General features: G+C 54.4%; 1 protein-coding gene across 3 annotated transcripts; it reads left to right on the top strand.

The window, feature by feature from the left end:
• Window positions 1-4,300: 4,300 nt before the first annotated feature.
• On the top strand, window positions 4,301-9,647 carry CISH (cytokine inducible SH2 containing protein). Of its 3 annotated transcripts, none has more exons than XM_042979030.1 (4): window positions 4,301-4,457; window positions 5,523-5,624; window positions 7,534-7,754; window positions 7,996-9,647. In XM_042979030.1, exons 3-4 carry the CDS (start codon window positions 7,613-7,615, stop codon window positions 8,526-8,528), a joined length of 675 nt encoding a protein of 224 aa, XP_042834964.1. In that variant the 5' UTR covers window positions 4,301-4,457; window positions 5,523-5,624; window positions 7,534-7,612; the 3' UTR covers window positions 8,529-9,647. The 3 variants fall into 3 exon arrangements, with proteins under 3 accessions (XP_042834964.1, XP_015395943.1, XP_007088651.1); XM_015540457.2 differs by lacking the exon at window positions 5,523-5,624 and adding an exon at window positions 4,921-5,078; XM_007088589.2 differs by lacking the exon at window positions 5,523-5,624.
• The last annotated feature ends 3,777 nt before the right edge of the window (window positions 9,648-13,424 follow it).

Here is a 13,424-nt window from a genome sequence, read left to right as displayed (position 1 = left end):
CCGCCCCGCGCGTCCCCGACTTGAGGCCGGGCTTGGTCAGCCTTAAAGGGCCAGGCGGGCCCTGGCAGGACCGGGCGTGGAGGGAGCCTCCGGCGGGCCCCGCCCCGGAGCCCCGACGGAAATAGGGGGCGTGGCTTCCCGAAGGAGAGCGGAAACCTCCTAGGCTCCCGGGCCCCGGGACCGCGAGGGCAGTGAGAGTCCCGGAGCTTACCAGCAACCTACGAAGTGACAGCGCAGTTTCTCTTGGAGCCACAGGAAGCCACTTGAGTTGGGCGTTTTCTCTACACGCTGCCAGACGGCCCTCTAGCAAGGCTTGTAAGGCTTGCGACTTCCTTAGTGGTGGCCCACCGCCAGCGTACCTAGTCTTAATTTTTGCCATCGAGCCACGTGAAATGGCATTTCGTTGTGATTCGCGTTTTTCCCATCCCTGCGGGCTCTGGGTGTCTCTCGCCTTCTGTGCATCTCCTGCTCATATCCGTGGCTTTTTTTTTTTTTTTTTTTTTTTCCCTTTGGGATGAAGCGTCCTTAGACCAGATATCCTAAATTCCCATTTGTCAGATCCATCAACTTTTCACCTTCTGGTTTGAGCTTTTGGTATCATGTTTACAAAATCGCCTCCTCCCACCCCAGATACTCTTTGGCTATGTGGCGCTCCCTTCCACATTTAGGTCTCTATTCTGAGCCCATTTTATACCTTAGGTATTTTGATACAGTTTCACCATCACAGGCTGTTAAACACCTCATTTCACAGATGAGGAAACTGAGGACCCCTGAGAGGAAACAACTTGTCTAGAGTCGCAGTGGGTGTTGTTCTCTCCTGGGACAAATCTGCACTACACCAGCACACCCCTCTCACTCCCCAACCCTCAGACTGAGGGACTGGAACAAGGTGGTTCACTTGGTACTGGGAAAGGGAGACTTGGGTCATGATCTCTGCGCGGGCCTCTGCTGCCATCTACAGGCCACTGGTATAACTGCAGGCACAGCCTAGGTCCCACCCGTAGGTGTCTCTTGAGTCCTTCTGGCTTTGGGATTGGGCCGGACTAGCGCTCTCACCCACCTCCCATGCATGCCCCAGCACAAATACGCACGTAGGTGCACGTGGATTCCTGGGGTCCTGTAGGTCCAAGGCTCTTCAGAGCAGTTCCTGGAGAGCTGGAACCTGCTGTGCTGGAGGAAAGTGCCCAGGGCTCTGCCCTGTCTCCTTGAAACACTCTTCAAGCTAGCAGAGTTCAGTGAAGCAGAGGCCCTGATGATGACCTCAACTGACCGTACTGAACCCTTCTTTTGGACTAGACACTGTGTGGGTGTTCTACCTGGGCACTCCATGACCTCACTGGAACCAGAGTAGGCAGGGCTAAACACATCCCACACAGCCTACAAGACAGACAAGCACTAGAGATCAAGCAACCTGCCTAACATCAGTAGCTGTCATGGCAGAGTCTCCATCCCAACCCCTGAAGAACAACTCCAGGGCCCAGCTCTTACCCTCAAATGATGCTCTCCTCCCCTGTGCCTCCCTGCCCCATTCCTACATCCACATGTACAAATATGCTCTCACACATGTTCAGATATGCACACAAATGCACAAATATGTACACATGTGTACAGACACATGGGTATTCACATGCACATGCACACCACACACATACACACATTTATGCCTAGCTGGACCCAGAATCTCTCTCCCTGAGTCCCACTTAAGAATCTGATCCAAGATCTCAGAGCCTTGGAGGAAGCCCTGTGATCTGGAAACTTCTGCAGCTTGGAGACTGGAGAAGGATCCTCCCTCTGGAGGTAATTGGTTTGGGCCAGGTGAGCCCAAAGCTGAGCAAGATCTCATTCTGGACAAGCAGGGTCCCACTCAAAAGCAGAGTGCTGGGCAGCTGAGGGTGGCTCCTTGTCCCAGCCAAAGTTATCTCAGTGTATGCTATAGTTGCTGAGATATCTTATTTTCTAAAAATGGAATTAGATTACAATTATTCTAAACATTTTATAATTGTATTTTTTAACTTATCTCTTTTTAATTAAAATTTAATTGCATAAGTAAAACTTGGTTGTTATAATAAATTCAAACCATAGGGAAATGTAAAAAGTAAGCACTGGTGATGCCTGTCCTCTTGCAGTCTCCATAACCAATGCCAGTGCTTACAAAAGCACACACATTTCCCATGTAGGTCCATCATAGACAAATGTTTTGCAACTGCTCATTTAATCCAAGAGAGTCAGAAGGTGTGGTTTCCCTTAGCTGCTCATTTTCCAGCAACCACCTGCACACTGATGGGAGAATTCAGCATTTGGGATGGCTGGGCAGGGGTGGGTTCATGGTGGCAGACTTTGCCATACAGTCCTCCATGATAGCTGTATGTCCAAGAAGTCTAGGGCTGAGGCCTTTGGAATAGCTTACAGTGGCAAAGAGGTCCAGTGAGTGTGGGGAGAGGGGGAGAGGGCTAAATATATCCCCTACACACATACACATGTGAACTGTCCAGGGGGAGGAGAGGCTGCAAATGATGAGAGTAGAGAGACCAAATAAGCCAGACTTTGAGGAAGGCACTGCTGTGTATTATTGTGACTGACCCATCTTGTGACTGTTTTGGGTAGGAAGAAGCAGGGAGATCCTGTGACAAAGCCAATCCCTGGAGTGGGAGGAGGGGTTATCCTGGAATATGGAAATTTGTTGAGTGAAACCATGAGAGGACTCGCCACTGGGTGGCGATGTGGGCCTAGCAGTTAGAGCAAGAGTGTGTAGGGAGCAGACAGCAGGAAAGGTGATAAAGAGTTGGCCAAGGGGACCCACAACACCTGGGGCAAAACGGGGGCAGGCCACATACTGTGCACACAGGTGAGGTGCGTAACTGTCAAATTCACGAAAGGTGGCTGGAGGGCAAAACCCTTGGGGCCCTTCTAATTTAACATACAGAACTGCATAATCACTGACATCTGTAAGGGAGCTTTCAAGGGGACACCATTGGGGTACTCTGACATGGACTGGCCTGGAGGCAGGAAGCTTCACTGAGGACCTTAAAGCTGGATCTTGAAGGATGCCCAGGAGTTGTTAGGTCAAGGCACTTAGAGACGATGGGGCGTTGGGGGGAACTGGTCTACAAGCCCCAACTAACCACTTGTCAGCTGTGAGATCTAGGGTGCATTTTAACTTCTCTGTGCATCAATCTCCTCACCTGTAAAGAGGACACAATATATAATGGTTAGACAATGAAATGAGGCTGGAAATCGCTAAGAGAACCTGGCACATACTAAGTGTTCTGTAAAATACTCACAGTTAGAGGGAAGACAGAGTCTTGAGGTAGAGAACTTGGGATTTGACCCCATAGAGACTCAGGTACCCAGGTTCAAATCCTAGTTGTTGCTTGGCAGCTTGAAGCCCCTTTGTCTTCATAATAATGGAGCGGTAGACAGTTTCTACTGAAGAGACTGCACCCTACATAGGTGCCCCATGCTGTGGTCTCCCAGTGCCCAAGCCATCAAGTGAGTAATGAAGTCTCCACACTTGCCCCCATCCCAAGATTGGGATGTGCCTTCTCCCCCAAGTCTTTCAGAGAAAACATTCTCGCCTGGATCCTTTTGGCTGTGACCCCTGCGGACCTGCTCGGATCTGAGGCCCCCCTCTGTGCCCCTCCCCTCCTCCCATGTCCTTCTCCAAACCCCACCCCATGCCACCAGTTTCCCCACCACCGCACACAGAGTCCGGAGATCCAAGTGCGGCCCACAGGGGGCGCTTGCACACCAGACAGACCGCCTTGAGGGAGCCGCTAGCTGGGAGAACAGACCCAAGACCCTGCCTCGTGCTGCCACCAGTTCTACAGAGAGATACAGGGGCCTGTCCCCAGTGAAGCGGAATGCCCGAAAGAAGTCTGCGCTCGGGTGGGGAGAAACCCTGTCCCGGAGAACCCCTGCCCCGCCCTGGCCTTCTTCAACCCGGTTTTTCCCTGGTGGTCCCTAGGTCACGCTCAACCCGACTAGTTTGTCTGCCTCGCATCTCAAAACTGCAATTGGCCCGCCCCCCCGAGCTGCGATTGGTCGGCGCGTGGGGCCCCGCCCCATTTTCCTGGAAAGTTCTTGGAAATCTGTCAAAGGTGTTTCCTTTAGCTGCCCTGAGCCTACTCTGGGAGCCGGCGCCCCCGCCAGCGCCCCTCCCCGGCCCGGCAGCACTGCCGGCGGTTCTAGGAAGACGTCGCTTCCGGGAAGGGCTGGGACACAGAGGACAAAAGATTAGGCGGCTCGCCCCGCCCCACCCTCCCGGCCCGCCCCCCGCGCCCTCCCGGCCCGCCAGCGCCTTGGCCTCTCAGTCCCATCCCGTCGCCGGTGCGCCCTGGGAGCCTGCCTTACGAGCGAGACCTGCGCTCACGGGCTCCCTCCAGCCTCCACCGTCCGGCTGAGCCTCAGCTCCGGAGCTGCCGCTGCCGCTGCCGGGACATGGTCCTCTGCGTTCAGGGGTAAGCGCGGCTCGCCGTCCCAGCCGGGCGACGGCGCCCGGCGTTCGGGAGAGTACCGCCTCGTGCTAGCTGCCGGCTATTGAGAGGGCTTGACGGGTCGGAAATGACCGAGTGCGGAAGGACCTCAGGGTGACAACAGGGAATGGTGACAACACCGTCACCACCCTATTCGCACTGTGGGTAGTGAAACTGGGGGTCGGCTGGCGACGGGAGGAGCACCGGGTAGCCTAAGCCTGGGTTCTGGCTGGAGCAGCTGAACGCCAGCGGAGTTTATCCTCCAAGACGTGGCTCACCTGCCCAGACCCCCTTCTGGGCCCAGAGCGCTCTACCCTAGCCTGCAGGCCGCAGGGCCTACTGCTGACATTAGGTTAGCCCCTGCCCCTCTCCGATTTCACTGTTCTGCCATGGGCTAGCAATTAGGCTTTTCTTGGGAAGCCAGTCTGAGATCCTCGCCTCCCCCCAGGTTGGCGGAGCAGCAGGTCTTGGAAGAGCCTGAATTTTGCCCGTGGCACCCCCACAACTGCCTTGCCCCTCCTCAGTCCAGTCTGGGATCCCAGTGAGGACTTGACTGCTGCCTCCCTTCTCCAACTTTCCTCAAAGACTAGGATGGTGTGGAGGCTGGTAAGACAGAGTCCTGGCCTCAACTGAGCATTCTTCTTCAGCATTCCTTCCACCTCAGCATCCCCTTCAACAATGGGTCTGATACTCTCCAGACTGATCTGACAGGAGCTCAGAAAGCTCCAGGGAGTGAGAAAGAAGATATGAGTGAGCACTCCACACCCAGGAAGAGCTGGGTGGCCCAGTGGCTGTTGTTATCAAAACTGGCATAGTACCAAGTGAAGAAGGTTGGAAGGTGGGGCAAGGCTGAAGTGCCCCTTGCTCTGAGCAGGTCTGCTTCCAGGGAGGAAACCCAGAGGTGCCAGGAAAACTATACTACTATACTTCTCCCTGGCCGTCTCCAGCATACCCCTCCTCTGAATTTTGGGACTCCTGAATACCCCCACACCCTGTCCTCCAGATCCCCCCAGTTCTGAAGTCCCACATTCTCTTTTTACTTTGTTCCAGCTAAAAGTCCCTTGGAACCTCGGGACCAGTGTTGGGTGTCAGGGAGCAAGATTTTTAAGACCTCCACACACACAGCCACAAACCAGCTGGTTCCCTCCCAAGGTAGGGGGCAGAGATTCCCAAATATAAGTTTGGGCTCCCAGCTTTGCTTGAGGGGGTCCACCCTCAGGGTTGAGTTTGCCCCACTGGCATGCATCCCCAGGCAGGACTCACAGGCTGGGTTCCACAACAGGCACACACAGGTACAGGCCACCCACACCTGGAACACACAAGCCATCGCCCCCGTCATGACGACAGCTGTGGACACACCCCTCCTAAGATACACAGTCACTCACCAGGAACTGTGGGGACCAATACAGCTCCTTACACACCCAGATACCTTGTTGACCCTAGAGGTGCCCATGCCCACAAGTGCCCTGCTAAGCTATCTGGACATGGCCACCCCCAGGCACTCTGGCCTGACTGGCTAGCCTGAGCTGAGCTTTGGGCCCCAGCAGGCAGGCCACCAGCTAGTTCCTTGGAACATGGCTCCCCCACTAGGATTCCAGAGCTCCCACAGTGCACCCAGAGTGGGTATGGAAAAGTATTAAACAAACTGTGGTGTGCCAGGGTCTTGTGGCCTCTTCTCCCAATTTGTTAACATCTTCTAATGCTCACCTATAACCTACACTGTCAGATCTGGCTCCTCTGCCTGCGTCCTGCCAAGGCTTCTGCCTACCTCATCCTGCCTCATAAGCAATCTCTGGCATAGTTTACCCATGCTCTCATCTCTGCCTGGAGTGCCTTTCCCCTACACCTTCCTTTGGCCTGGCAGACTCAGCTCAGGAACAGGCAGACCTTGACTCCCCCATGACACCCTTTGTGTTTGTGACTTTGGGTTATAAGTTCTCCTTGAAGGCAAGGCCCATGGTTTTATTATCTTGGTGTCCTGTGGCCCAGTAGGGGACCAGACCCAGAACTGAGGCCTGAGGATGTATTTTCTGAGGAGTGAGGAAGGATCAGCAGTCTCTTCCTGGGAGCCAATCCTTGCCCCTCACTCCCTGGAAGTCCCAGGATCACCATGCTGGGTGGCCTTCCCCTAGAGAAAAGCTACTGCTCAGATTGGGGCTGGCTCAGCAACCCAACTCTAGTCACCTGACAAGATGGTGTTGCCAACCCCCTCAGGATCTGGGCTGGTAGCATCCCTTATGAGGGGGTAGAGAAGCTGAACAGTCCTAGTGAACAGCAAGGTTTACATAAGATCATAGAGCCTCGTAGGACTGGCTTGCCAGAGTGGGCCTGGAATGTAGAATGAGTACCCTGTTCTTTGGTGGGAGGTCCTGTTTATGGGAAGTGGGATTTGCCAGTGCCTTTAAAGCCACTGTCCACCCCAGACCCTCAGCTGGGAGGAGCAGAAAACAGGATGGGAGTCTGACCTGTTTAGGAAGATTGTTCCAGCCTCTAAGCCCTGGCCAGTGTGGACCGCGGTCCCTCCTACAGATACTCCTATCCATGGGGAAGTAGCATATGACCTTAGGCATCCTATCATAATTTTGGGACCTCTCTGGAGCACCCCATGAAGGCCCAGGCCATGGCTCAAGCAGAACCAGAGCCATTTAATCTAATCAGCCCACCTCAACCAACAGGGCACCCATGTGAGTCTTCTTTGCACTGGATCCTACCATTGTCAGGGACATCAGTTGTCCATTGTGAGCTAGAAATCCTATAGGGCATGATCTGTGTTGTCAGCTGGTGCAAAATAGACTAATTAATGTTCAATAAATGCAGGAGGGTGGAGAAGTCTCTTTCAAAAGAGAATCAACATGTAGGGGAAGCTATCAAGGAGTCTTTTGTGACGACAGCTGGGAGGCGGGGTACTGATCTCATTGAGCCCATGAGTGGGCAAAGGGGAAACTGAGGCTCATAGTGAGATGGACTGGCCAGAGGTCATATAGCCGGTCTGGGGTATAGAGGGTCTCTGGTAACAGGAGGGCATAGGGCCTCCACTCACTGCCCATCCACCCCCTTCTAGACCCTGTTCTTTGCTGGCTGTGGAGCAGATCGGGCAGCGGCCCCTGTGGACCCAGTCCCTGGAGCTGCCCGAACCAGCTATGCAGCCTTTGCCTGCCGGGTCCTTCCTGGAGGAGGTGGCAGAGGAGACCCCAGCCCAACCAGAGAGTGAACCCAAGGTGCTGGACCCTGAGGAGGATCTGCTATGCATAGCCAAGACTTTCTCTTACCTCCGGGAATCTGGTGAGTTTGAGGAGGGAAGCAGGCCTTGTCCTGGGAAGTCCAATGGGGAAAGCTTAGTTCTGTCTGTTGAGTCTGGTTTGAGAGACATGGCCCTGCCCAGGAGAGTCTGATGGGGGGGGGGGGGTACAGTCCTCCCCATGGAAGTGTAAAGGGGGAGGCAGAGTCCTGCCCTGCCCTGTGTTGGTTCCCCCAACTAAATTCCACTGTGACTAGTCTCTTGGCCCCATCTCCACTTGCCTAGGCTGGTACTGGGGTTCCATTACGGCCAGCGAGGCCCGACAACACCTGCAGAAGATGCCAGAGGGCACGTTCCTGGTACGTGACAGCACCCACCCCAGCTATCTATTCACTCTGTCTGTCAAAACCACTCGAGGCCCCACCAACGTACGCATTGAGTACGCTGACTCCAGCTTCCGCCTGGACTCCAACTGCCTGTCCAGGCCACGCATCCTGGCCTTCCCAGACGTGGTCAGCCTCGTGCAGCACTATGTGGCCTCCTGTACTGCTGACACCCGAAGTGACAGCCCTGAACCTGCACCCACCCCAGCCCTGCCTACCCCTAAGGAAGATGCGCCTGGTGACCCAGGACTGCCTGCCCCTGCAGTCACTGCCGTGCACCTAAAACTGGTGCAGCCCTTTGTGCGCAGAAGCAGTGCCCGCAGCCTGCAGCACCTGTGCCGCCTTGTCATCAACCGTCTGGTGGCTGATGTTGACTGCCTGCCACTGCCCCGGCGCATGGCTGACTACCTCCGACAGTACCCCTTCCAGCTCTGACCCACCTGAGCATCCGCCTAGCCTCACCCAAACATACCCTGGAAGGGACACAGGCCCCAGCTGGACTTGGGCTCCCATCGTCCCTCCTCCAGTTATCCTAGTGACTGCAAGCACCTGACAGCTGGACCAGGAAGAGTTAGCAGGAGCAAGGCTGGGGGTGAGGGGTAGAGAAAAGTGTCACACAACTTGAAGGTCAACACCCCCAGCTCCCATGTGGCTCCGTTGTGGTGAGCCATGTGTCAGAAGAGAGGGAGACAGGCGGGACCTTGTCTCACCTTGTGGGTGAGGCCCAAGCCCCCACTTGCCTGTTGTGGGCTCCTGAGCTGTATAGACTTTGCCAGCCCTGGTGTCTCAGTCCACAGGGTGGGGCAGGCCCCCTCCTTCTAGCCAGCCTGTCTCAGGAAGGATGGCTGCCAGAGGAACTGAGGTTGACAGTGACAGTCCCTTGATGGGGGAACAGGCCAGGCTGAGGGACTACAAAGTTATACAATATTTATTTATTTATTCTCCTTGGGTTTGTCTCAAGGTGAGGCAATCCTACCTCTCTGCCCTGAGTCCTGAGTGCTCTGGAGACCCCAGCTCTGCCCCAACTTCTCTGGTTCCTCCTGGTGGAGAGCCCCATCCTGAGACATGTTGCTGGATCCAAGGCAGTTCTGGATATCCTGACACTGACCCATCCACCTGTGAATGTGTGCACCCTCTTCTGCCCCCAGCCCTGTTTTGGGAGGGTGGGAAAGTGGACAAGAAAATGAAGCCAAAGTGTCAGTGCCCAGCAGAGCCTGCCACTCACCCCCTCGCAGGACAGAGCCCTGTCTGCACAGAGCTGGTCTCGGTGGGGCACCAGCCTGCGGGAGCGTGTGTGCGGTGTCAGGAAGCAGCATGTTGGCTCCACAGCTGCTGCTCCAGCTCTGCTGGGTCGGCTTCCTGCCCAGGAAGGTGCCTGCACACGAGAGGGAAAGAAATACCTATCTGATAAGACTTTATAAAATAAGTATTATAACAAGCAAAACCCAGTTTGGTAGTCTTTTTTCTTCCACTGATTTTTCTGTATTGACAATAAAATTGTACTTTTCATTTAAGGAGACCTCAGTGAGACCTCTTTTGAGTTCTTACACAATTTGTCCCCTTTTATATTATTTTCCCCCACTTTACATCTGGGTCAGCTGGGGCCCAGTGACCTGTGGCTGAGCAGGTCCTGCTAGGGGACCCTTTGAAGAGTCGGGAGGTACAGGGAGCAGCCTTCCTCTCTCATTACCTCTTGCTCCCCTTGGAGGATGGGAGGCAGGAGGTGAAGGCCAGCTGGACTGCCTGCAGGGTCATTGACCAGGTGACTGCCAGGGCGGGGGATGGTGGCAGAGGAGCACCAACTGGAGAGATGTGTAAACAGGAGATATCAATTAAAGACTGGAAGTAGATAATGCTGGGGGATGGGTGCTGTGGGGGCACCCACTCCTGGAGGCAGTGTCTTTTGAGAGGAGGAAGCCAACAGAGAAGTCATGGCCAGTCATTCCAGTGAGAAAGTACAGGGAGTACAAAAGCACCAGGGCATGACTGGGAAGCTCATATTCCCTACCAACCACAAGGAGGCCTGGGGAAGTAGTCATGCTGTGCAGTGGGACAGAACAATGGAGTTGGGGATGGCAGCCAGTAAGCTGGCAGGGTCTGGCCTGAGGTGGGACCTGGTGAGGTTCTGGCACAGGCCAGTTGGGGTTGGGGACCCTCTCCTTTCAGGGCCCTACACACCAGAAGTAGATGGAAGAGCAATTAAAATGAAAACTCTCCATTATCTGATGGTCTGACTTTGTAATGTAAATTCCACTGTGTCCTGAAATTTTCTGCACCTTCACTTGAATAACTCATAGGAAAGATCCTCTGAAGCTCATTCATAACCTTCTAACCCTTATTTTAGAAATAGTCCTAACCTTCCTGTTTTCTTGGGACTTAGATGATTAGAAGAGACAAATGCTGGAAGATTGAGAGCAGGAAGGTGTAAGGACTGGTATGTTGATGACACGGAGGAGGCAGGAAGGGATGGATAAAAAGCCAAACGTTATGGGCATGCAGATAGTTATGGCAAAGAATAGAGCTGATACTGGATGTGAGTGAATAAGAGGTGAGCGAAGGCTGACTTTACTGGGACTAGTGCCCAGGCCCAGGTGCCCAGCCTGGCACCTTCTCTGTTGCTGGCTGCAGGGCCCGACGGCACACCTCCTCCAGGTCACCATGACCTGCCAGGGATGTCTGCTGTTCCTCATTGCTTCAGCCTGGATCTCAGCCCCTTTGTGACTCCCAAAGTGCCTGAGGTGACCCCGCTGTCTGCTCCACCTACAAATCTGAGTCACCCAATGGGTGAGTAGTAGACACAGAGGGGCTGAAGGCAGGGTGTTCCCCACTTGGTGCCATGACCTGGACAGAAAACTGCCATAGCAAGAGGAAACCCACAAACTCTTCGGAGGGGGAGGTGTCTCAGGGTGCCTGCCAGGTGCTGGCAATGGACAAGGGCTTTGCACCTCCTGTAGTGCTCACCACAACCATGGGAGTGGGCCTGAATATGACCCATACTCCACAGATGAGGAAACTGAGGCCCAGAGTGGGCAAGGCAGTGGCTGAGGAAGTAAGGTACAGAGCAGAGCTTACCTTGAGGCGTCCCGCCTGCCTGTCTGTCCCCGCGCTGCTATGTGAGATGGCAAGGACAGGCATCTGGGGTTGGCAGCTTGCAGGCAAGTTGATCTTAGATGCTGGTTTTATACCCCTATGTCCTTGCCTGCTAAGGTCTCTGGACCAGACATTGGTCTGATCAACAGGATCCTGTCCCCCTCACCTTTGCCTCAGCTCAAGCCAGGGTCCAGGTCTTGCCTGGGACTGAGATACTTCCTCACCTTGCCTGGAGCTGCCAGATACTTCCAACACCTGATATTTTTCTGCTTCAATCTTGTCTCCCTGTCAGGGGAGTGAGTGGTGCCTGCCCAGAACAGGGACAGTAGAGGGCAGGTCATCAGGCCCAAACCCAAGTCAGAGACCCAGCCTAACAGATGCTGAAAACCCTCTGGTCAGTACATTCACTGCCGGGTGGTTCCGGGCTAGTAATGGGAGCCCTGACAGCACTGGCCAGGGAGAAATAGAGGAGCCATCTGGTTGGGTGTGGAGGACCCTGCACAATATACAAACAATAACTGATGGTAACCCCCATTGGTTAAGTCCTTTACAAGCACACATGCTCCTCAGGCACCAGCTGGGCCAGAATCCATCTGGGCCTTGGGGACACAGGAGGGACACAGCCCCCCTCCTCATGGGACTCCTGGGCTGGTGAGCAGGAAACAATAAACAAATGAGCAAATAGATACTCAGGACAAGTTTTAAGAGTGTAAAGAAAGCAAAGCAGGGACAGGGCAGAGAGTGGCTTTGGGTGTGGGGACACTGCTGCAGATGAGAGGGTCAGGGAAAGCTCTGGGGCCACTGAGCTGGGACACCTGAGCAAAGAGCAGCAGCTTGCTATGCAGACAACATAGGAAAAAGACATCCAGGGAGAAGGAACCACCAATACCAAGGCCCTGAGGCAACAACAAACTTGGTATGATCAGGAGAAAGAAGTCCAGAATGGCTGTCCAGGGGAGCTGAGGAGACAGGAAGGGTGGAGAGAGCAGAGGGGGCACATGAATTTTATTCTACTGTGGTGGAGGGCCTCCTCAGAGTTTAACAGGGAAATGCTATATTCTAATGTTCATTTCTCAGGGGCAAACCTGTCAGCTGGGTGGGGGATGGCCTCCAACAGGGCCTGGGGACAGGAAGCTGGAAAGGAGGCTGAGAGGTACAGGCTATGGCAGGGGTGGTTGTGGTGGGGAGCAGGAGGCAAGGACTGCAGCCTGGGGATCCTGGGTGGAGTTTGTGCCCCAGGACTTCGTGCTGCAGCCTTGAATACTGGCAGAGGTTGTCCCCCTTTACAGCAGAAGAAGTAAGGCTCAGAAAGAGGTGGTGTTTTTTCTCAGGGTCACACAGTTTGTGAGTGGCAGAGCCAGGGTTCAAACCTTTATTTGAGAGCTTGTTGGGATGACCTCTGTTCTGCTCTGCCACCCAGGGGCTGACATACTAAAGCCTTGGCAACTGCAGGGTGCTGAGGGTACACAGAAAGGAAGTAAGGGGTCAGGAACACTTTCTGAAGGAGGTGTCAGAGGCAGGGCGTGGAGGCTGCACCCCCAGAGGATTCTACCAGGTCATGAGGAGGTGGGTTTGGAGATGATTCTGTATGGTGCCCCTCGCTAGACTCAGCCTTCTGGAATGACTTTGGAACAGAGTTACCACTAGGTTATCCAGGTTCCTCTTGTCAGTGAGGTCTTGCTGGGATGTTTCTCTCATGATCACCAAGTATCCTAACACCACCTGGGTCATCAGTGCCCCTGTACCTGGGCTCAGCTTTTAATCTGCAACTGAGCAAATCTCGCTGGGCCAAAGCTGAATGCCAGTCTGAAGAGGGCTGAGGGCAGGGCCGGGCTGCTTGCTATCTGAGAGGGGCTGCTTGCTCTCTCCCACCCCGCAGAGCTGCCCACGGTCAAGTGGGGGACAGGTGCTTGAAAGAGGTCCCAACCAAGAAAGCAGGAGAGGATTCTAGGGACCTCGCTGAGGCTCTCTTACTCCAGGATAAGTAGAGCCTGTGCAGGCCTGGGCAGTCCCCTCATACCAACCTGTTAGACCAGTTTTAATATAAAGCAGGCTCAAGCTTTGCCAGAAACTCTACAACCTCTCATGGTGAGTTCTCACCATCCTGACTACACGGTGTAGGCCTTCCTCCCCAGCTTAGGCCACGCAGCCAGCTGCCCGAGGGGTCATTGCAATGGTCACCGTTGGGTGGCAGGCTGAGCCTCCCACATCTGAGACCCAAGAAGAAGAGACCCCTGGAGG

The sequence above is a fragment of the Panthera tigris genome, chromosome A2 (assembly GCF_018350195.1).
Source record: "Panthera tigris isolate Pti1 chromosome A2, P.tigris_Pti1_mat1.1, whole genome shotgun sequence".
Taxonomy (NCBI): domain Eukaryota; kingdom Metazoa; phylum Chordata; class Mammalia; order Carnivora; family Felidae; genus Panthera; species Panthera tigris.
The sequence above is the reverse complement of the archived record's forward strand: the minus strand, read 5'-3'. Positions and strand labels throughout refer to the sequence as shown.